Genomic DNA, 23,844 nt, shown 5'->3' on the forward strand with positions numbered 1-23,844 from the left:
CTTTTAACAACAACAACAAAATCTTTTAATTAATTACTTTATTCTCACCGAGATAATGTTTATGTTGATGATGATGATAATCAAAATGTGTGTGTGTCTGTGTGTGTGTAAAAAAAGTATTAATTAAAATTAAATGTAAATTGAACACTTTTTTTCTTGGGAAATTACCTTTTAAAAAAAATTTAATTACAAAATCTATCTCTTCGGTTGAATGTTTGAATACATCCAACGGTCAACTGGCAATTGATTTTTTTTTTGATTTTAAATTGATTTTCTCCCGAAATAAAATTAGAACAACAAGGTTATCATCATCCACAGCAGCAGCAGAAATGAAAAAAAAGGCTTTTAAATCTGTTGATAATGATGATGATCCGAAATAGAAATTTTGCAAAAAAAAAATAGCAAAGTAAAATTTTCTTCTTCGAAATTAACATTATTACCAGGCAGAAATGAAATTGATTTTCAAAATTTTTTTCTTTTTCCAGAAACAAAAATCGATTAATAAATTTATCCATGTGATTTATGGTTACCTGTAAAACAAAAAAAAAACAAAATTTGAAAATAAATTACATACATACACCGACACATCACACAAACATTGCCAATAAATATGTCAATCTAAATTTACCCTATTTTTTCTATTAATCCTTGATTATCATCATCACACAGTTATGAATCATATTTGCTTCCTGGAAAAACAAAAAACAAAAATTTACCTTTAATCAGGCAATTTTTAATGGTGAATTTTTTTTTCTTCTTCGTTTTATTAATGATTGAAAAAAACAAACAAACAAACAACAAATTGCAATTTGATTCTTGATATTTCATTCACATGTCATCATCATCATAATCATTATTATTCAAGGGGAAAAAAAGGAAAATTAATTGATTTTGCCCTACAGGCGCCATCAGGATTAATATGGATGCAATCAAATGATGATGATGATATATTGATTAATTTTGATTGGAAAAACCAAACAAAAAAAATCAATTTTCAATTTTTTTAATCGACTGATGTTTGATGAAATTGAAAACCTGTAACCGGTAAATTTTCATTTGATGATGACTACCGTGGAAATATTTACAATTTGTTTTTCTGTTTGGAGCAAATTCAACTCGTGCAAACGAATGAATCCATTTATGGACAATTTTTTTTCCTGCTGCTGTTGTGTGTAAAGGCGGCAAACTTGAACTTTGTCGGCTTGATTCTCTTCTCTTTTTTTTGAAAATTGTTGAAAATAATAATAATAATTTTGTGTCAGGATACACTTAAAGTTGTCATTATCGTTTTACCATTTTCCAACAAACATATACACATACCTTGTATATAAAAAATATGTTTCTTAATGCATTTGATTAGCATCATTTAACTTAATTTTTTCCAAATTTGATTGACATTTGTTTGTTTGTTTCGTTAATTTATTTATTTATCATCATCATCAATAATAATAATTGCCATTTCGGTAAATTAAGAGAAAAACAAAACTAACAAAATTAAACAAGAAAACACAATAAACAAAGTAATTAATGACAAGGCTTGTTTGTTTATCTAATTTGTCTAATGTATGATGGATGTCAACCACAATTTTTCTTTTTTTTGTGTGTGTATATAATGAATATTTTCATTGTTCTGTTGTCGATTTGAGAATCTGAAGAGAAAAAGAAAATCATTTTTGTTTTTGTTTGTTTTCTTTTTTGTATTTAGACATTTGCCACATTGTCACATTTAATTCATTCGATGATGTAATGAATGAAATTCCGGATGTAAACATTGTTGTTGTTGTTGTTTAAAGTAAAATAAAATGTGTTTAGATTTTCAAGTGCGAAAATTTGAATTTTTTGTTGTTGTTCAAGTTCAAGTACAATCCATTCGTTAATTTTGATTTGTGTTTCCGTTCTTGATAAAGATTGGCGAAACAAAAAGGTAAGTTTTTTTGTTTTCTTTCCTTAACAGAATTTTGCTTTGTTTTGTTTTTTTTTTCAAAACATCGTTTTTTACTGCTGTAATTTAATTGAAACATTGTTTTAATGAAAGAACAAACAAAAAAAGTTTTGGTTTCTTGTTGTTGTTGTTGCCGTAGACATTACTTATTAAGAAAACAAATCATCATTATATGAATGGAATGTAAATCCTACAAGCAAGTCTGTCTTTAAAAAAAAACATAATAATGATCATCATCTACATCCCGATCATCATCAATCTTTTAATCATCAATCAAAATGAATGTTGATAATAATAATAATGATGAATGAATGAATCCGGGTGCGCAAGGGAGAGAGATAGAGAGAGAAAAGCAAACAAAACGAAACAACAACAACAAAACGAAACAAATCAAATCGATACATGATCAATAACATTGATTATGATGCTAATCAAACATATTGATTTTTTTTCAATTCAGATCTAATGATGATGATGATTCGTGATACAAACAAGGAAGAAAAAAAAATCCATTATAATTAGATCAATTATGAGAATCAATCTCAGAAATAAATAACAAAGAATTGTCAGAATCAACAACAACAACAACATTTTCATGAAATTTACGAAATTAAAATTCTATGTTTTCCTTGAAATTACTTAATCAAATTAACCAACAAAAAAAAAAAGAAACCTTGATGCTTAAATCTTGATGATGATAGCATCATCAACAAACAAACAAAACAAAAAAATCTAATTTCTTTTCATTCAAAAATATCAATTTTATGATTGAATAAATTGGCGATTTTCGAAAACAACAACAACGACCAACGAACGAACGAACAAAATTTTTATCTTTTCTAACGATCATCATCTTTATATGGAAAACCAAAAAAAGAAGAAGAAAATAACATTTTCATCCAGTTCAGAAACAGAAGAAGAAGAAGAAGAAGAAGAAGAAGAAGATAATCTTTATTATCGATCAAAACTTTTAAGTAAGGTGAACTCACTATTAGTGAATTTTTAGCAAAGCAAAGAAGAAAAAGAAGAAAAAAAAGGTGCAAAGAAAATCTTTTTCTTTTTTTTAACGATAAACATTATTATTTTCATCATCATAAAACTATGATGATGATGACCAAAAGAGATCTCTTTCTTTCTTTTTTGGTCAAAAAAAAAACACTTGAAAATTGTCGATGTCGATAATGTGGAATTTAACTATCCAGCTTTACCAATGAAACAAATTTGATTTGATTTTTTTTCGGTTATAAATGTGAAATCTGACGACTTTTTTTCTGCTTTCGTTGGTTTTTAAATGAATTTTTTCTTTCCCCCCTTAATATGAATGGATGATCATCATACAAGTATCGAATTTCATTTCATTTTTGAGTTAAAGAAGAAGATGAAGAAAAATCTTAAATTTCAAATAATGTTTTTTTTTCTTTATTGAACATCATTATCATTGGCGGCTATATTGACGCCGGCAAGTCGATGATGTTAATAATAATATTTTTTTGACCGAAACTTTAAAAAAAGAAAAATCTTTCGCAACTTTCAACCATATTATTTACCTGTGTGTTTGATTGGTGAATATTTTTTTTACTGGGTTAGGCTATGTTTGTTAGGTAGAAACAAAAAAACATTTTGAAATATGAAACAAATCAAACGCAAATGAAATTTTTTTTCCTGATAAAACAACAACAAGTGATCATTGACTGTCATCGAAAGATCAAAAATCAAAAATTATTATGATGATGGCCATAATCATAATCATCATCGATACATTCTTATATTTCGAAATATGGTCATTTCTCTATTGATTTATTATATAATGATTTTCGATTTTTTTTAATGATCGACAGACATTGGTGGGATCATCATCATAATGATGATGATGAGGATGATCAAATGATCAAATCTGACACATCATGATTTGATCATTCTCATACATATATGTGTGTGTGTTTTTTCTCGGGCAATTTAATAATCAAAAGATTTTGATCAATCAATTTTTCAAATTTTTTTTTATTGAAAAACTTGACCTTTTTTCTGAATTTATTCGAATAAGCAAAGTTTTTTTCCACCGAAAATCCAATGTAAATTCCAAACAAAGAAATTTTCGTAGGTGGTTTTTGGTTTCCTTTCTTTCTTTCTTTTTCTGGTTTATTATTCTTTCATTCAACAAAAAAAAAAAATCAAAATGATTTTAAATTGAATATAAAAAAAATCTGTGGTTTCTCTCTTTGCTGATCATCATCATAAAATAAAATTTAGAAAAATGTTCAGATTAACATTTGCGTGTTAAATGATCAACAACAAGAGAAAATCCGGGAATTTTTATGTGTTTATTTTTTTTGATTTCTACGCCCTGAATATATGTGTTTGAATGAAACAAAATGCAAAATGCAAAATTCCAATCAAAATTTTTTTCGTTTGAAATCTATTAACACTTTGCGTGGTGGTTGGTTGGTTGGTTGGTGTGATGTGATTAACGAATTAAAAAAAAAATTTTTTTTTGTTCTTCTTGACCATCAACAAGCTAACCAAACAACCACCACCGCAAATATCACTAATCTTAAAAATGTTGATAATCATCAACATCGACATCGACATCATCAACAACAACAGCTTTCATCATCATCATCATCATCATTGTGTCATTATCTCATCATTATCATTCAAGACACATACACACTTGTAGAAATCTTCTATTTTTTTTCTTTAATCTTAAAGATCATTTTTCCCTTTATAAATCGTGTCTGTTTGGTATAACTGTTTTGTCCATCGAATCATCATCATCAGTATTTTTCAGGATAGATTTTCTTTAGTTTATATTCTGATTTGATGATAAGAAGGGTACTTCGAAAACAACAACAAAAAAAAATTCCTTCGATAATGGCCATTGATTGTGATGATGATCAAAGATCAAGGTCATCAGCATCATTGCAGGTAAAGAAGGAAAAAAACCTATAGGTAATTCTATGCTATGATAATGAATGAACGGGTTTGTTGCGTGTATTTTAAATGATGATAGTGATGGTGGCGATGGTAGTATTCTTCATCATTTCGTTCAATGATGATGATAATCATCACACATCTTGATGAATATTTTTTTTCTTTTTTTTTTTTTTGATCAAAACTTGGTTGATTAGAATTGTTTTTTAGTTTGTGATAATGATGTTCTCGAGGCGATGATTATGATGATGATGATAATGATCAACTATGTTCTTGGATTTCTCTCTTTCGGTGTTGCTGATAATGAACATCAATATCGATATTATCGATATATTTTTTGGTTGGCCAAATGGAATTTGTTTTTCAAAACAAAAAAAAAAAAGTTTTTAAAATTTGAAAATTTCTTGAATTTTTTTTTTGCCAATAAATTTTGCCAATTTCGCTCGAGCATTAATTATCGATGGGAAATCTTTTCGTTTTTTTTTGTTAAGAAAATAAATCCAATAAGAAGAACAAAAATATGATTCCCATTCGGCTGAATATATTTGATTACAAACAAACATTCCATTATATTGAATGGATCATATGTGATGTGATGGTGCCCAACCCATTGAATCAGAGCAAAAGGAAACAAAACGATAGAAAATTCTTGTTTTTTTTAAACAAAAAAAATAAAAAATAAAATAAAATTTATTCTTCTTGGTTTGCATTGAAATATTTTTTGTTGCTTTGTTTTCGATGGCTGGCTGGCTAGCTGGCTAGCTAGCTAGCTAAACAACCGACGACCAAACCCAAACAATTTTGTTACAGAAAATTTTTTTTTGTAACAATCTTTTTATTCAGAATTCTTTTCTTTTCTTTTCATATCATCTTCTTATTCGATTGATGGATGATTTTAATCTATATTTAGATTAATGATCTTTAGGCAAGAGAGAGAGAGAGGTTCGTTTGTTTGTTTTGTTTTGTTTTGGGAACAAAAGAATTCCGGATAAGATGATCAATATGTGTTTTTGTGTGTTTTAACTTGAATTTGTTTATTCTTGATGCAATGATGATGCGAAATTTTTCAAAAAGAAAACTTTCAGCCATCCATATTGATGATATCAACATTGAAAAAAAACTGATTGAATTTTTTTGTTGTCAAAAATTGTGACATTTCACATGATTTGTTTGTTTGTTTGTTTGTTCTTATCTCACATCATTATCATTATCATTATCACCAACCGACCAACCAACCAACAAAAAAAACGATAAAACAAAGTTTCAAAGGTGATAAATTTTTTTTTTTAAAGTTTTCTGTCAAAATGGTGTAGGTAGCAAGAGAGAGAAAGAGGTGCGAAATTATCATTGTGTTTTTTTTTTGGTCAAACCAAAAGCAAAGAATTATTATTATCCACTCTAGTCATTCATGAGTTTTTCATTTTGAAATTAGAAAAAAAAACCCCAAAAAAAAAAACTTTATCATTCTTGATGATGATTTTGTTGTCAGATTTTTGGACATCATCATCAACATCAAATTTTTTGTTTTGTTTTTTCAATTATGATTAAAAATGGCCACCCAAAACAACTTAAAACAAAAAACGAAACGAAACGAAAAATATTTTCTTTATTCATTCCATTTCTATCTTAAAACATCATCGGTCAATGGTATCCATCCATTCATCCATTATACAAATCACATGACACAACAGAAACAGATTTAATAATAATGAAAAAAAAGTCTGTCATTCTTCATAACATAAAAAAAAATCAGCATGACTTATATATAACCGGATATTTACCAATGAAACAGAGAGAAAAACGACGATGATGATGATGATGAAGCAAAATAATTCAAGTCATGTTTTTTCATTCGTTTCGTTTCGTTTGATGATGATGATAATCATCCATTTTGTTTTCCATTTAGTTTTTTTTGCCAGGTTAATAATCATTCCAATATTGTACCGAATCAAAAATTTTTTTGGAAAACAAAAACAGAAATAAAAACAGAACATTCAAAAGATAAATGTCCATCATAATAATCGATAGTTGTTGTTGTTGTTGTTGTTTCCTGGCCATTTTATTTAGTTTTGGTTTTTTTCATCATCATCATCATCATCATTTGATGATGCATCAAACATAAATCATATTTATTAATGGATTTTCTTGTTTGTTCATTTCATTTCATTACATTTTGTAGACTTTTCATCACATTTTGTTTTTGGTTTGATGTGAATGATGTAGATGTTTATTGATTATGTGATGACGTATGATGATGATGATGATGATAATGATGATGAATTGAAATCAAAAAACCAAAATCCAAAAAAACAACCAAAAAGGTTTAATTATGAAATATATTTGTAAGATGTTTGTGTGTGTGTGTGTGTGTGTGTGCGAATATCATTGAATGAATGTTTACGGGAAATGTTTAATTAAATTAATTTTTGAACAAGAAAAAAAACAAACAAAAATTCAAATATTTTTTCAGAGCAAAACCAAAAATACAAAAAACCCGGTATTACCTTCGTTACAATCAATTTATCTAAATCTTTTTTCTTTTTTTCTTTCTTCTTTTGAATGATTGTTGATCTTTTTCTTTCTTTTGGATAATCAATCGATCTGAATATTTATGTTCGATACAAAATATATTGGGTTTTTTTTTTGATTCAGACAAATCGATTGATTGGTGGCCTTGTTTTTTTTCGTTGTTCGATTGATCGAATGAATGTGAAAAAAAAGAAAATCTTGTTCAACATCATCAACAACAACAACATTAACAATTTAATACCACCAAGGTAGTTATCAACATCATCATTCTTGATTTATTTTAACAAAAAGAAAAAGGATTTATCATTTTTTTTTTCTTTCTCTTTTGTTGATTTGATTTGAGTAGTAGAGCAACAGAAGAAATAATAAAAAAACATCATTTTTCATTTTTAGCAGCAGTAAAAAAAAAAATTATTAGAATCTTTCCATTGACACAACCAACCGACCTAAGATGATGCGATTTTCTCCTGTCATCATCATCATCATCATTGTGTTTCCCCATAGAAAAAAAATGAAACGAACATATTTAAATACCCAATCATTTTACTAAAAAACCGTTTTACAAACCATTGTTATTTTTTTGATTTGAAAATCTTTGATGATGAAAAACAACATTCTTCTTTATTCATTATATTATATAATCGGGTAGAAAAATGAATGATAATAGTGTTAGTGTTGAACGAAATTTTAGATCAATAAAAAAAATATATATTCTGGTCTATAATTTAAGGGTTGTTTTTCGCTTGTTTTTTCGACTTTTGATGATAATAAAATGGACAATAATAATAATAATAATAATTTTGGCCATCAAATTCATTCATTCTGTGCTGTTGTTGAGGTTTTGATCGTGTGTTGTCCAGAAAATCATAATGATGATTATAATAATAATAATATTTTGGAGCAGGAAAAAAAACCATGAATGATATTTTTTTTTCGCTTATTTCCAATTCCAAAATTGGTGTGTTTGAAATGAAATCCTAGCTTTGCTTAGTTTTGTTAGTCAATTTGTTATGGACATTTAGATGAATTTTTTTTTTTTGCTTTTTTAGACCAGAAAAAAAGGTAAAATTTCATTGATAAAGATTCTTTTCTTCGGTTTGATGTCGATATTTCGAGTGTAGTTTAAAAAGCTAATTTTTTGGTTGTTGAATCGGGAGCATCCTTTTTTTTATCATTATAAAACAGATTGATTGTGTGTGTGTAGCTAATTAATAATCTTTTTTCCTTCCATACGGATATATATGGATGAATGAATAGATACACTATCTATTTAAAAAAGATGATTTGATGATGATAATTTTAAACATATTTTCTTGCTCTCTCTTTATCTATTTCAATGTATTAATGGCATTTTATCTTTAAAGATAAGATGTTTGTTTGTTTATTTATTTTGGTATGATGTTTGGTTTGTTGATAACATACGTATGTATGTTATGCAGAACATCATCAATCAATCAATCTTATTTCATTCATTCATTCTTTTCATTAATATCAATATTCAAACATTTTTTTTTCTTCAAAAAAAAGATGTTTTTGATGAAACAAACAAAAAAATTGTAGATAATTTTTTTTTATTTAATAACTAACTTACAACGATTACCACTCCCCCTCAGTTTAATGTTATACAATCATATATCATGTAATGTTAATGATGATGATGATGATTTAGCCATTAAAAAGTGATAATTAATCTTTGAAAATGAATTTGATTTTGATTATTTCGGAGAGGGGGAAGGATGATGAAAGGGGAAAGGAAAATCAACCAATGATGTTTTTGTTGTTGAAATAGTATCATATTGGGTTGGAATAGTGTTAAATTTGTAGAAATTTTTTTTTATTTCATGTCAAAAAAAACAAAATTTATTTTTGGTAAATTTTGATAAACGTCGTTTGAAAATAGAATATGATGATGATGATGGTGATGATAATTAATGATGTTTAATTTGTGATTTTGAATCTTGATCTTTTTTTTCAGATGAAAAAAATCTATTTCTGAATTTCTTGACTTTAAAATGATGTTCACCATATATATATTTTTTTTCCAGATTCAAACGTAATCCAGTGAAGAAAATTCATAAAATCCGAATAATGATAATTAATTAATTTTCAATTCAATTTGGTCAAGCAAAACAAAAAAAAAGAAAAAGAAAAAAAGCTACCTGTGTTTTGTTTTTCAACTATATTTCCTTAGTCAAAAAAACTTCAAAAACCAAAAAAAAATCAAATATGATTATCGATGAAAAATGATAATCAATATAACCAATGATGATCAATGAATCGGAAGATCATCAATAATCGATATAACGACTAACTTAACGAACGAATGAAAATTCAATGAATATTTTATTTTTTATTTTTTTTTTCAATTTTTATTTTAAAAAAGAAAAAAAATCTTCCTATCATATTTCAAAACCGATAATGATGATGATCATCATAATCATCATCCTAAATCTGTACGATGTTAATGTTTCAAATAATCAAAAAAAAAGGAATGTTTGACCTTTTCTTACGTTGAACCTAACCAAAAAAAAAAACCTGAACTTAACACTGGTCAACATTGAACAACAACAAAACAAAAAAAATAGCCAAAAAAAAACAGCAGCATTCATTATCACCATCATTATCGGGTTTTGTATTTCGAACAAACCAAAGATGTTGTTGTTGATGATGATGATTATTATTATTATAGTGTTTTGACCACATCTACACAACCAATTCACAACTATCATCATCATCATCATAATCATTATTCAGGTCTATTTTGATGATGATGGAAAAAATTCGTGAATATTTTTTTTTCTTTTTATTCGTTCAACTTGTTGTTTGAATTTAAAGATGATAATTGAATTATTTTTTGTTCAAATCTCCTCATTATTCAATGAGAAAAAATGATGTACAAAATTCAAACCAAATAAATGTTGATAATGTTTAAAGATTGATTAATTGTGTTTGTTGTGTGATAATTTTTTTTTGAAAGAATTTTCCGAACAGAATTTCCGGTAGCATTATCATTATTTGTTAAATTTGAATTTCCGTTTTTGTTTTGTTTTTTATCCCGATCAAATCTCTCGATGCATGCATGCATGGATGCTTTTGCTTAGTTTTTCTAAGGTTTTTTTATACGATGTTCAAAGGTGAAAAATTTATTTCATTTTCATTCAAACATTATTATCAATGAATCATGAATGTGAATAGTGTATATGTCCGGATACAGTGAATAAATTCTTTTATCATTGAACACAAAGATAGAAATAAATAATATGACTTTCACCTCTCTCTCTCATGATCTACACATTTATTTTCCACCCAAAAAAACATTATTTCAATCAGAAACATCACATCATTTTCGATTTTCTTTTTCTGAAAAAAAAATTATTATCGTACACTATGTTCATGTCTATGTCTGTTTTTTTTGTTTCGTTCTGTAGAATGAATAAAAAAAAATTCCTTGACTTTCGCTTCCCCCCTCATTCCCCTCTCGACAGTAAATATCAAAAAAAAGGTCGGGTCTTTGCATATAGGATATTTCTTTGTTTGGCCATTCTTTCTCTCTCTCTCTGACCGATAATTATCATTTGAAAAAAAACGCGTATAGCAATGAATTCAATTCAATTGAATGAATGAATGAAAATGGAAATGGCAAACGACGACTATGATCACTATGACGACTATCCACCATCCATCCATACACACACACAATCATATAATCATTATCAATTTTTTGGGTAAATATTCCAATCTATCTAATAAATCAACAGCATTTATTTTTTTAAAACATTTGGGTTCCAGTCAAACAACCAACAAAAACCAACCAAACCAAAATTCATTGTGCTTTATGAATAAAGGTAGTGGTGATTTGTTATTTTTTTTGTTGATGGCATGTTTTTTCTTTCGGTGTATATTTGGATTTTTTTTTTTATTCTTGGTGCTCAAATTTTTTTCCCTCTTTTTCTCTCCACCAAAGAATTTATTTGACCTTATGGCATTTCAGCATTCAACCTATGGGCCTTTTTTCGGTCATTATTACGATCATTTAATGATGACCATGAAAAAATTTCTTTTTGGATGAAAATTTTCACACATTTTTTTTTCGTCAGCAAAAAAAACCCAAAACAAAACAAAAAAATTCATTATGTAATCCTCATTCACTTTATTATCAAGTGGTCATCATCATCATCTTGACAATCTAATATCCTGTACACCTAAATCTACTTTTGGTCAGAAAAAAGTTTTCATCATTATCATCATTTTTTTCTCCGGCTTTTTCCATCATCATATCATTATTATTTGTTTGACTAAATTAGTTGTTGTTGCTGATTTTCAACTATTTTCTTTCTCTCTCACTGTTTCGGCGAAGAAATACAAAAATCAAGAATTTTTTTTCCCCAAAAATTTTACGAAAACGATGAAACGAAACGAAAAAAAAGGTGAAACTTTCGACAGCAAAACAAAAAAAAACAAACGGCTTTCGGCAACAGACCAAAAAAACAGGTATTTTTTCTGTTGTTGTTGTTGTTGTTGTTTAGTCAGTCAGATGGATTTACCTGTAAAAATATGATGATGATGATGATGATGATGAGAGACTAAATTCAAAACTACTACTTTTACCACCATCAGATAGATTGTGGTTGAGAGAAAATCTGAATCATTCATTCATTTTTGCGATTTATCTTGTTCATAGTGATTGGTTTTGCCGATGGAATTACACACACACACACACAGAGAAAAGAAAGAAAGAAAGAAAAAATTCATAAAAATTTTTTTTTCCATTTCTACTTGCTAACAGGTTGTTTGCCTGCAACAAGAAATCCATTTTTTTTTGTTGACTGTTTTCGTTTCGTTTTGTTTCGTTTCATTGAACACATCTTTTGAGTCATTCATTTCATTTTACTAATTCCATTCTTGAGCATATCCATGGTATGTATGCGTGTGTGTAGGATGTATATTCAATGGCAATGATAATGATCATCATCATCGCATAGAGTTTCTCTTTCAACAAGCTTATTATTTGGTCAATTTTCTTTCTTGTATGTGTGTGTGTGTGAATCTTCTTCTTCATCATTTGATTGTTGCTGTTGCTATGATTATGATAAGGATGTTTATATCAGAATTTTTTTCGTTCGTTTGTTTGTTTGGTTTTGTCTTTAATTAAAACGGAAAATTAATTAATTAATTAATTAATTTCTTTGGAGCGAAAAAAAAAGTAAAAAAAGATTGTTTTTCATTTTGAATCTAGGCATCTTTTTTTGTTGTTTGACCTTTTTCCAATAATGATGATGATTATTTTCTTGCATGACATTTGAACTTTTTCAATGGATTCAATGACGTGATCGTTTTTATTATTATTATTATTATTATTTTGTTATCGTCATTCTTACCGTCATTCATCGAATGATCACAATAGATTCGATTTGATTGATTGATTGATTGACTTTTTGAATTGAATAATTCATAAAGAGACATTTTTTTTGAATTGTCATCGTATGTGCAACCTTATGTGTTTCTATGTGTGTTCCGTGTATTCAGTGTGTGTGTTTGTTGCAAAGTTCAATTGATCCGCGATTGTTTTTTTTAATTTTTCATTATGATTTTGTTCTAATCATCATCATCATCATTGTTTTGTTTTGTTTTGTTTGATAGATTGGTTATCTAAATGATTGACGACCTGAAAAAAAACTATTATCATCATCATCATCATCAAAAACAATTGAATAATCAACTATAGTGTGCATATTCATTCATTCATTGATGATATTTATCACTATCACTATCGATCTGGTTTTTTGGATTTGATTGAAAGATCATTGACAATTTTCTCTCAGGCCAATAGCAGCCAAACATTTTTAAAAAAATCTCAACAACAATGTATTATTATACATCAAATAATCATTATCATCATTTTAAAATGGCTAAATCAATATTATTCATAATAATAATTATAATGATTATTATACAATTAATTAATGGACAACAAAATCCAACAATATCATTTATAACAAAAGAACGTGTTACAAGTATTGGTGATACATTAGATCTTTCTTGTTCAGTGCAATATGCAAAAAATTATCCAGTTATATGGGCAAAAATTGATCAATTTAATCCAAATAAAATTTTATTTATATCAAAAGGTGCATCATTAAGTGTACCAGATCATCGTTATTCAATTAGACATGATGATGCATCATCTACTTATACATTACAAATATCAAAAATACAAGAAATTGATGCCGGTATTTATCAATGTCAAGTTGTTATATCACCATCATCAAGAGTTACAGCAAGTAAGTTATTTTTTTTTGTTAAGTTATCAAATTTTCAATATTCAATATTAATCATTTTGTTTTGTTTTGTTATTAATTTAATTTAGATGTAAATGTTTATGTACGAATACCACCGGTAATTAGTGATAATAGTACACGTAATATGATAACATCAACAGGTGAATCAATACAATTAGAATGTTATGCATTTGGTTATCCACAACCAAGTATTAGTTGGCGTCGTGAAAATAATGATCTATTACCAACTGGTGGATCATTATATAAAGGAAATATATTAATTATACATAATATTACTAAAGCTGATCGTGGTACATATTATTGTATTGCTGATAATAATGTTGGTTCGGGTGCAAGAAGAAATGTTGTTGTTGAAGTAGAATTTCCACCAAGTGTACATGTTGAACGACCACGTTATGATCAAGCAATTAATTTTGATATTAATCTACAATGTAGTGTTGAAAGTTATCCACCACCAACAATACGTTGGTTAAAAGATGGTATTGAAATACAGGATTCATCACATTATCAAATGTCAATATTTACAACATCACATGATTATACTGATTCAGTATTAAGAATTAAAAATATTCAACAACAACATTATGGTCAATATATTTGTCATGCAACAAATAAACTTGGTTCAAGTCAACAATTAATTGAATTATTTGAATCAGTAACACCTGTTTGTCCACCAGCTTGTAATGGTAATTTTGCTAGTTTTGGTTATTCATTTGCAACATCAACAATCAATTATTATCAATCAACAATATTATGGCTATTTTCATCTATTATTATTTTAATTGTATCGTTTTGTTCAACAATACGGCAATAATCAAATCAAATCAAATCAAAACATTTCAATCAATCAATTAATATTAACCATTATAAATATTTATCTAATAATAAAGTCATCATCAACAGTCATTGAAAGCCATATATTAATATATATATTTTGTTCACACAAATATACACCATAAGCCATACAGATCATCAGAAAAATCAAACTTACATAATCTTTTTAAAAAAAAATAATTTTGTTTTGTATAAATATTTAATCCATAAAATCCACTAAACAATTATAGAAAATGATAAATTTAAAAAGAAACATTTACATCATTCATTCATTTTTTTATAATAAACAAAATATATTGTAATTTTCTTTTCTTTTTGATTCAATCGAGCTCGAAAAATAAATTATTTAATCATTTTTGTCGATAATATTGTCGTCGTATAGATTGATGATGATGATGATTATGTTGTTTTTGTTGACCATTTTGTTTACCAAATGAACATTTACGTAAATGTTGTTTATGTTTTCGTATACGAAATTTATTACGTTTACGTTTACGTTGTTGTCGTAGTCGTCTTCGTCGTCGTTGTTGTTGTTGTTGTTGTTGATGTAAATTTTTAATCATTATTTTCTCATCATTATCATCATCATCATCATCATTATTGTGACCATGATTATTATTATCATCATCATTATTATTATCAGTGATATAAAATGAATTTTTTCTATTTGATTCAAAATTCATCTTTAATAATTGAAATTTTTGTTGTAATAATTTTAAATCATCATCATTTTGATCGTTGATATTAATCATATGAATTTGATTGACAATTTCATCATGATCATCATGATCATCATCAACAACAACAACATTGACCAATTTCATTTCAACAAAAAGAATTTTTCATTGTCAACATTTTTCGTAACCAAAATATTGAAGAAGAAAAAAACATTGAGCCAGAATCATTTTGATGACTATTTCGACATAACTATTTTTTTCGAATATTCGCGCTTATTCAATTATAGATCAAATAAGATTAAAATAGCCATTTTAATGGAAGAAAAAAAAACCAAACAAAACTTTTTTAGAAATTGATAAAAAAAACAAATCTTATATCTTCAAGAAACTAACGAGAATTTCTTTATCAAAAAATCATTTTATTTTTGAATAAAAAAATAAAATTTCAAAACAATTTTTTCGTTTTTATATAGATGATGATAATGGAAGAATACATATAAATAATATGCGCACGTGTATTACGTCAATGTTATGGTTGGATATAAATTTTTTTCCAAGTTCTGTTTAAAGCACAAAATACAACTATATACAACAATTTGAGTGAAACAAACCAAACCAAAGGAAAAAAAGAAAGATGTCAACCTGAATCCAACCAAAGTGGAATAGAAGGCATTGTTTTTGGATTTTTTTTGGTGAATGTCTTCCTGAAATTTTTTTTTGTTTTGGTTTTTTTATTCTAAATGGAATCATCATCATCATCATCAACATCATCATCATCATCGATAACTGTAACATCACCACCACCATCTACACCTACACCAGCATCATCATCATCATCATCAGCATCATATTCAAATGGTAATGTTGTTGTTAATGATGATGATGAAGAATTTGTGATCAAAACACAAAAACTTACTATTAATGGTCAAGGATTTATGATACAACAACTACAATCACAATCACAAGGATCATCATTATCGATTGAAAATTATTTTACAAAAATTATTGATAATCTTTATTTAACATCAGCTAAATATATGATTGATGATTATCTATTAAATTATAATATTACACATATTGTTAATGCAACACGTACAGTACCATTAAAACGTAATTATCGTACTTATCGTGTTAATGTAAGTTTGTTTGTTTTTGATCATTATTATCATTATTATATTAATAATATTTTTCCTCGTATTGATTCTGTGTCTCTCCTAAAGATTGTTGATTCAACATATGAAAATATTGGTGCACATTTTGATTCGGTTAGTGAATTTATACAAAATGCAATCGAAAATGAAAATGGTATCGTTGTTGTACATTGTATTTCGGGTATTAGTCGTTCATCAACATTAATTATTGGTTTGTTTTTTTTTTTTGGTTTTTGATTCAATAATAATGTTAATCAAATTTCTAATTTGTTTGATTTTTTTCCCTTATCAGCCTATCTAATGAAATATAAAAACATGTCGTTAAAAGATGCATTTGATTTTGTTCGTTCAAAACGTTGGTTTATTCGACCAAATACCGGATTCTTTCAGCAATTAATCGGTTTGTTTGTTTTTTTTCAATGACTCAATGTTAATTTAATCCAAAATTGTTTTGGTTTCTAGATTATGAATTAAAATTATATGGAACAAATACAGTAAAAATGATTTATCATGAAACCGGTGGTTATATACCTGATTTTATACTTGAAGAAAATACAAAATATAAATATTTTTATCTTTGTATTAAAAAATGATATTCAAACAAACGAATTCTACATTCTACCTTAGCCTGATTCTGTCACTCATGATCGCATGCATACACATGAATTCATTTGTTTGCCTACCTGAGACACACATCGATAAACACATTCACACGCACACATCAACATTATAAGTTTGATATCAGAATAGGATCATCATTTTTTTTTTTTTTTGAAATTTGATTTAATCAATTGATTGATTTTTTCAATATTTAAATTAATTTATTAAAAATTTTCTTTTTGAATTTGTTAATTTGAATATTGTCCAAAAGATGGCGATTAATTGCTCGTGAATCAATGGGAAAAATTCAAAATTATCATTCATTATCCATTGAACTAATTGTTGTTGCATAAGTTATTGATTGTTGTTGTTGTTGTTTATCAATGACATTCATATCTTTGTCCGAATCTTTTGTTTGTTTAATAACATAAGCAGTTGATGATGTTGATGATGATGATGATGATTTTTTATTTGTAAAAAAATGTCCAAAAATTAATCGTTTATATGCTTGACGATAACGTTGATTCATAGCAAAATAAATAAATGGATTAATACAGGAATTCATCCATGCAAATATTGATGCAATTACATGAAAATATGGATATCTTTAAATGATGATAAACAGAAAAATAAAATTCATTTTCATAATCAAATTCAATTTTAATTATATTTACCGATCATCTGGTATGAATACATTTCCAATAAATAATGGTAAAAAACAGGCAAGAAATGCTCCAAATACAATACATATTAATAATGTAAGCCGTATATCACGATTTGATGTTTGATTGGTTATCATCATTGTTTTTGTTGTTGTTGTTGTACGATTAGTTTGATTATTAAATAATAGATGATGATTATGTTGACGACGTTGTCTACGTATATGAAATAATATCATACCATAACAATAAACAATAGTGATCATTGGTAAAAAGAAACCTAATATGAATAGGAATTTTTTCGGTGAACGATTTTGTTTATCACGTAATATTGTACAGGAAAATGTATTTGATTGATAACCAGTACGACCATATAAACCAAAAACCGGTATCGATACCAATGTATAAGAAAATAACCAACAAAATATAATCATTATGATTACATTTCGTCGATTATAAATTCTACAATAATGATTATTAAATGCAATCAATACAAATCTATGATTGTACAGAATAATTCCAAAAGAAATGAAAATTCTGTTTAATATTGATTATTTAGCTACATTTTTTTTGTTTGATACATACCGGTTGATTGTAATAGCCGTTATTAACATTAAAGATGTAGCAACAGTACCATAATAAAATAATGGATATAATTGACATAATAATTTACCAAATGGCCATGATCTTGTTAAATAACGACCAGATTGTAATGGCATTATTAATAATGAAAATATTAAATCAGTAATTGCTAAATTAATAACAAACATTGTTGTCATTGAATGATTATTTAAACAACGATTTGATTGTTTATTTGTTAATGCTGTTATTGTAATTAGATTACCAATAATACCGATTAAACAGATTATAATTGCAGCTAAAAAACCAATCATTGCTGCACCTTCAGGTATATCAATTATTATTTCATTTTTATTATCATCATTATTATTCTGTAAATAGAAACACAGATTCTTGAAAATTAATTAAACAAAAATTATTGAATTTTTTTTTTAATACAAACATTGTTGAATGAATGATTCATCATCATCATCATTGTTGTTGTTGTCGTTAGATTTGAAAACATCGTTATTCAAAAAAATGGAAACAATTTTTGTATTGAATGGAAACAAAAATCGATTGAAAAGATGAGAAAGAAAGAAGGAATGAAAAACTCTTTATTTAAAAAATGAAGAAATCGGTCCAAAAACAAATTCAATCGATTTTCTTTTCACAATTTTTTTATTCAAATTATAAATTGAAAATAAAAAAACAAATTTTCAAATGTTTTTTCTGTTGTTGTTGTTGATGATCAGCATTTGTTGTCACATTCTGATGACAAACAAACAAAGAAAGAATGGATTCTATTGTCGATTGAAATACACATCAATAAAATAAAGATTTTTTCTGGTTTTGTTTTGCCCGTTTTTTTTTAGAAAAAAAAATTCTGGTTGAGCTAAAGATAATTTTCCAAATTGAATTTCGTTGAAAAAGCTTATGACTTTGATGTATGCATAAATGATGATGATAATGACAACTGGAATACAAAAAACAAAAATAAATTGGCCTACTATATGAACAAGATTGAATTGAAATGAATGAATACTGTTCATAAACAAAAAACATACTACTTTATGCTGGATTAATTTAGATTTAAACTTTTTTTTGTTGTTGTTGTTAATTTCATTGAAAAAAAATAACGTCAAAAACATAAATGTTTTTGATTATATAATAGTTGTGAATGGTCAATGCACCAAAATAGTAAATGTAAATAATAATGATAATAAAATGGATTTAAACATATAAGCAATATCCGGTGTTTGGATTCGAAATGAATTTTATTTAAAATCGATAAACAAAACAACATGATTTGACCTTTATTGATTGGATTTCTGGTTTTCAAATATATCACCAAAAATAAAAATAATAAAAATTTCTTTTTATAAATTTAAATTTCCAAACAAAAAATATCATCATTCCGGAACTAATATTGAGAAAAAAATTTTTGCTGCCGGTTTGCCTGTTTGCCGGTTTTGGTTGTTCAATATCCTCTCTCTCTCTCTATAGATTTGCAATATTTAGTTGGGTCATTAGGATGGTGATGATGGCATTATCTTCGTCACCATCACCATTTGTTAAAAGATTGAATTCTTTTGTCAAAAAAAAAAATATCTGATCAAAGATAATGATTATTATTATTATTGATGATGATCGATGATCGATTGTATTCAGTATTTTTTGCATCATAAATTGATTCAGCATAAATAAATCCATTATAAATGATGATATAAAAAAGTATCGATAATATCGATATGTTGATGATCATAATGATAATAATCGATTGATAATGAATTTTTCTTTCATTCATTATTGCCATCCATATATTGAAATGATCATCATCGTCAATAGCATCATCATTGAGATTTATAAATGATTATTATATAATCTTGATATAGGAAATCTATTCGATTTATCATCATCATAATCATCATCAAGATGATAATACTCGAGATGGTTCTCAAGATATTTTATTGATCTATTATTTTTTGTTGTTGTTTGGTTGAATTAGAAAACATTATAAATCCGAAATCCTTTTACAAACAATTTTTTTTTCTCCGTTAATTAATTTAATTTATTTAAATTTTTAATTTTAAAATATCAACAATGAAGAAAGAAACAACAGAAAAGGAAAATAATAATAATTAATACATTATTATAACATTGATAAATATATATTCGAGGCAGATAATTTCTCAGTGTATGTGTGTGTGTTTACGAAGATGTTCAACAACAACAAAACAAAACAAAACAAAACAAAAAAAAGTGATGAAAAATATAATAACAATATATCTTTTTTAAAGGGGTGGATGGAGGGCTAAACATATAAATAAAATGATATCAAATTACAAATTATTATTTTTTTTTTTGTTGATGATTGTTATTTGTAATACTAAAAATTTGTGTGTGTGTGTGTGCAGTGTTTGTGTGTGTGTGTGTGTAAAACAAAAACAGGAAAAAATGTTTCCGGAAAAGCTGAATTGTCATTTCAAATATTGATTGATTTATTTATTTATTACAAAGAAGTGAGAATTTTTTTTTATTTATATATATAAATATAGCCAGAAATGTGTATATTGTCGGTATTAATCGATCTATCGATCGATTGATCGATACATTTTCAATCATAAGATTAATATTGTCGTTGTTGTTGTTATGGATGCCTGCAAGCAATCAAATGATTTTTGATCAAATATTTTTTTTTGTTGTTGTTGTTGTTTCTAAATAGATAATATTTATGCAAACTTGAACATTATCAATTTCTTTTTGATTTGAAATTATTCAATTCTTATTTCAAAAAAACAAAGACAGATTGAAAATGATTGTTTTGTTGTTTGTTACACACACACATAACAAGATTGTCAACTATTGGTCCCCTTGATTGAATCTAGAATTTAAAAAAAAAATCTGATTTAATTTTACAATACAATCAGATAGAGAGAGATAATAATGTTTTATAATGATAATTACTGTGTACTGAATGAATCTGATTCATCTGATAAGATGATGATGATGATGATATTGTGGTAATGTTAATAATAATAAGATGATAAATAAATAAATAAATAAATGGTTTTGTTTAAACATAATTTGATGGAACACCACCACCACCACTATTATAACGATTATAATTAACAACAGATGAATTACAACCAACGTTTGGAACATATGAACGACGATGTTGTTGTTGTTGTTGTTGATCATAAAGATAATTATTAAAATCATTTGTTGATAATGTTGTTTCAATTGCTGATGATGATGATGGATTTGTTGCACATGATAATATTGTTGCAATTTGATGTCTAGTACGTCTTGATGTAAAATAAACGCCAATAATCCATAATAGATCACCTAATGCAGCAATTAATAATAACATACATGTTTGTTCTAATAATGTTGCTAGCTCTTCACTTTGATCACCACTTAAACTAACTAAAAATCTTATTACAGCAATTAATATGATTAATACTAATAATATAAATAATGTTATTAATAAACATTTTATATTTGGCCTTGGTATAAGAAAGTCACAACATAATAATAATGAATCATTTTCTTGATCACCACCATATCCACCTCCATAATAATTATTCATCATCATCATTGATGTTGGATCATTACCATATCCACCTCCACCACCACCTCCCATTCCTCCATATCTTCCAGCTGATGATGATGATTGAGCAGCATATGAACGACTAAACATTTGATTAGCCATTGAATCGGGCATCACATTTGGCAATAAATTTGTTGAACCAGTATCACCTGGTGGTGTTGCATCTTTCATATATTCACCAGTAATAGGATCATATGGATAATATAATTTTCTATAATAATCAGCATATGGATTGGCTGCATCAATTCCATATGGACCGGTTTGACCATATGGATTTTTTGCTGTTGTTGTTGGTTTCAGATTAAGATTTGGTGGCGGATATGATGGTTTTATCGGTGGGGGTGGCTGTGGCTGTGCTATTGCTACTGGTAATGGCTGTGTTTGTGGCTGTAATACTGCAGGTGGCTGTTGTTGTTGATGATATGAACGATCTGGATACGCTGATGATGATGATGATGATAAATATGGCTGTGGATTATTATTACTTGTATAATCATATGTTGTTGGACGATTACTACTTCCGCCAGGTGGATAACCATTTTGATAAGAATGATCATATTGTTGTTGTTGTTGTATTGGATCATTATAAGATTGATGATGTTGTTGTTGTTGAGAATAATATGGTGGATGATTATGTTGAGCTGATATTTGTTGTTGTTGTTGATGATAATCATTACCATAATGTTGTTGTTGTTGTTGTGGAATTGAAGGTGGATAATTTGAATAACCACTACCACCACCCCCATATTCCGGTGGATATGATGAATATAAATTTCGTTGATGCATTTTTTTTGTTTGGTTTTCACAATTCAATTAACTAATTTATTTAAAACCAAAAAAAAAACAAAACAACAACAAACCAAATCTAAATCACAAATAGCTCTAACGGTTATTTATTTATCTATATAGTGATAGAAAAAAAGTGGCATTTTTTTTTCTTGAAACACGAAAATTAAAGCTCGCTGAAAGAAATGATCATCACAAACAAACAAACAAATTTTCATTCATTTTTTTTTTGGTCCAAAAACAATGAAACAAAAATTATTGTTTTTTTTTATTCTGCACACATAAACATTCTATCTATATATAGAATGAAGACAGAGATTTAAAAAGTTTTCAAAATTTTAATTTTCAATTTTTTTTATTCATTGTTTGATTTTTGAAAATCTTCATTTTCTATATCAGAAAAGTTTTAAGTTTGTAATTGAAAAAGAGAGAGAAAAAAAAATTGATAACAAACCAAAACAATGAATTAAAAGTAGATAGAAAGTTGATCCAAATAAAAAAAAAAACCCAATTTAAATGAATGATTTTTTTCCGTTGTTGTTGTTGTTGTTGTTATTGAAGGAAAAAAAACTGAGGAAAAACAAGAATTACAGAATATTCTTGTTCTTCCAAATAAAAAAACAAACTATTATTGAATATACCACTAACACACACACACACACACACACTAACCAGACACCTTATTCTTATTCACCATCCCATTACTATAGATAGTCTGGTTTGGCATACGATAGAATATAGAAGTAGCCAAAATTCATTCATTCTATTCTAGTTTGTACAAAACAACCCAAAAACAGAGGAGAATAATAATAATAATAAGATCTATACCGATGTTTATATGTTTTTTTTTTTATTTTTGTTATCATCATCAGTTTTTTTTATTCTCCTATTGGGTTATTATTATCATTATCAATTGTATGATGTGAAGAGGATCATCGGAATTGAGTGTGTGTGTGAGAGAGAGAGAGAGAGAGAGAGAGAGAGAGAGAGAGAGAGAGAGATCACAGAGAATCTCATTGAATTTGGATTGGATTTTGAACACTGGGAGGGAGAAAAAAAAATATTCAATGAAAGAAACAACACGCATACAGAATCTTGATGACACCAAACACATATCATTATATATATATGATGTGTGTGTATGTGTGTTTGGAATAAACCACTATCATTTATATAGGAAAATGAAATTCTGGTTGTTTTGGGTTGATTCTATGAATCCATAGAATTTCTAGGCAAAATTTGAAAAATATATACAGTGTGCGTGT

At 26.9% G+C, this 23,844-nt stretch overlaps 5 protein-coding genes across 7 annotated transcripts; 2 read left to right on the forward strand and 3 right to left on the reverse strand.

Moving 5' to 3' along the window:
• The first annotated feature begins 1,624 nt into the window (after nt 1–1,624).
• On the forward strand, nt 1,625–14,901 carry LOC113789714 (lachesin-like). 3 transcript variants are annotated; one of them, XM_075820093.1, is made up of 3 exons: nt 1,625–1,924; nt 13,043–13,683; nt 13,770–14,901. In XM_075820093.1, exons 2-3 carry the CDS (start codon nt 13,266–13,268, stop codon nt 14,513–14,515), a joined length of 1,164 nt encoding a protein of 387 aa, XP_075676208.1. In that variant the 5' UTR covers nt 1,625–1,924; nt 13,043–13,265; the 3' UTR covers nt 14,516–14,901. The 3 variants fall into 3 exon arrangements, with proteins under 3 accessions (XP_075676208.1, XP_075676209.1, XP_027195088.2); XM_075820094.1 differs by lacking the exon at nt 1,625–1,924 and adding an exon at nt 11,736–11,893; XM_027339287.2 differs by lacking the exon at nt 1,625–1,924 and adding an exon at nt 12,005–12,319.
• Nucleotides 12,580–15,453, reverse strand: LOC142645005 (uncharacterized). Its single transcript, XM_075819985.1, has 2 exons — nt 14,890–15,453; nt 12,580–12,706 (listed from the first exon to the last, which is right to left on the reverse strand). The coding sequence occupies exons 1-2, from the start codon at nt 15,357–15,359 to the stop codon at nt 12,580–12,582; spliced, it is 597 nt and encodes a 198-aa protein (XP_075676100.1). The 5' UTR covers nt 15,360–15,453.
• A 244-nt stretch (nt 15,454–15,697) lies between these two features.
• Nucleotides 15,698–17,215, forward strand: LOC113789715 (dual specificity protein phosphatase 21-like). Its single transcript, XM_027339288.2, has 4 exons — nt 15,698–16,348; nt 16,433–16,574; nt 16,656–16,763; nt 16,826–17,215. The coding sequence occupies exons 1-4, from the start codon at nt 15,953–15,955 to the stop codon at nt 16,954–16,956; spliced, it is 777 nt and encodes a 258-aa protein (XP_027195089.2). The 5' UTR covers nt 15,698–15,952; the 3' UTR covers nt 16,957–17,215.
• Nucleotides 17,205–19,271, reverse strand: LOC113789560 (protein trapped in endoderm-1-like). Its single transcript, XM_075820092.1, has 4 exons — nt 18,644–19,271; nt 18,208–18,572; nt 17,638–18,120; nt 17,205–17,568 (listed from the first exon to the last, which is right to left on the reverse strand). The coding sequence occupies exons 1-4, from the start codon at nt 18,704–18,706 to the stop codon at nt 17,280–17,282; spliced, it is 1,200 nt and encodes a 399-aa protein (XP_075676207.1). The 5' UTR covers nt 18,707–19,271; the 3' UTR covers nt 17,205–17,279.
• A 1,013-nt stretch (nt 19,272–20,284) lies between these two features.
• On the reverse strand, nt 20,285–23,818 carry LOC113789713 (uncharacterized). Its single transcript, XM_075820091.1, has 2 exons — nt 21,148–23,818; nt 20,285–21,064 (listed from the first exon to the last, which is right to left on the reverse strand). Exon 1 carries the CDS (start codon nt 22,577–22,579, stop codon nt 21,257–21,259), a length of 1,323 nt encoding a protein of 440 aa, XP_075676206.1. The 5' UTR covers nt 22,580–23,818; the 3' UTR covers nt 20,285–21,064; nt 21,148–21,256.
• Between the last annotated feature and the right edge of the window lie 26 nt (nt 23,819–23,844).

This window comes from Dermatophagoides pteronyssinus, unplaced genomic scaffold, assembly GCF_027571235.1.
Source record: "Dermatophagoides pteronyssinus isolate colony J.1.1.1.1 unplaced genomic scaffold, Derpt_VIB-CSIC_2022.12 sq0005, whole genome shotgun sequence".
NCBI classification, from domain to species: domain Eukaryota; kingdom Metazoa; phylum Arthropoda; class Arachnida; order Sarcoptiformes; family Pyroglyphidae; genus Dermatophagoides; species Dermatophagoides pteronyssinus.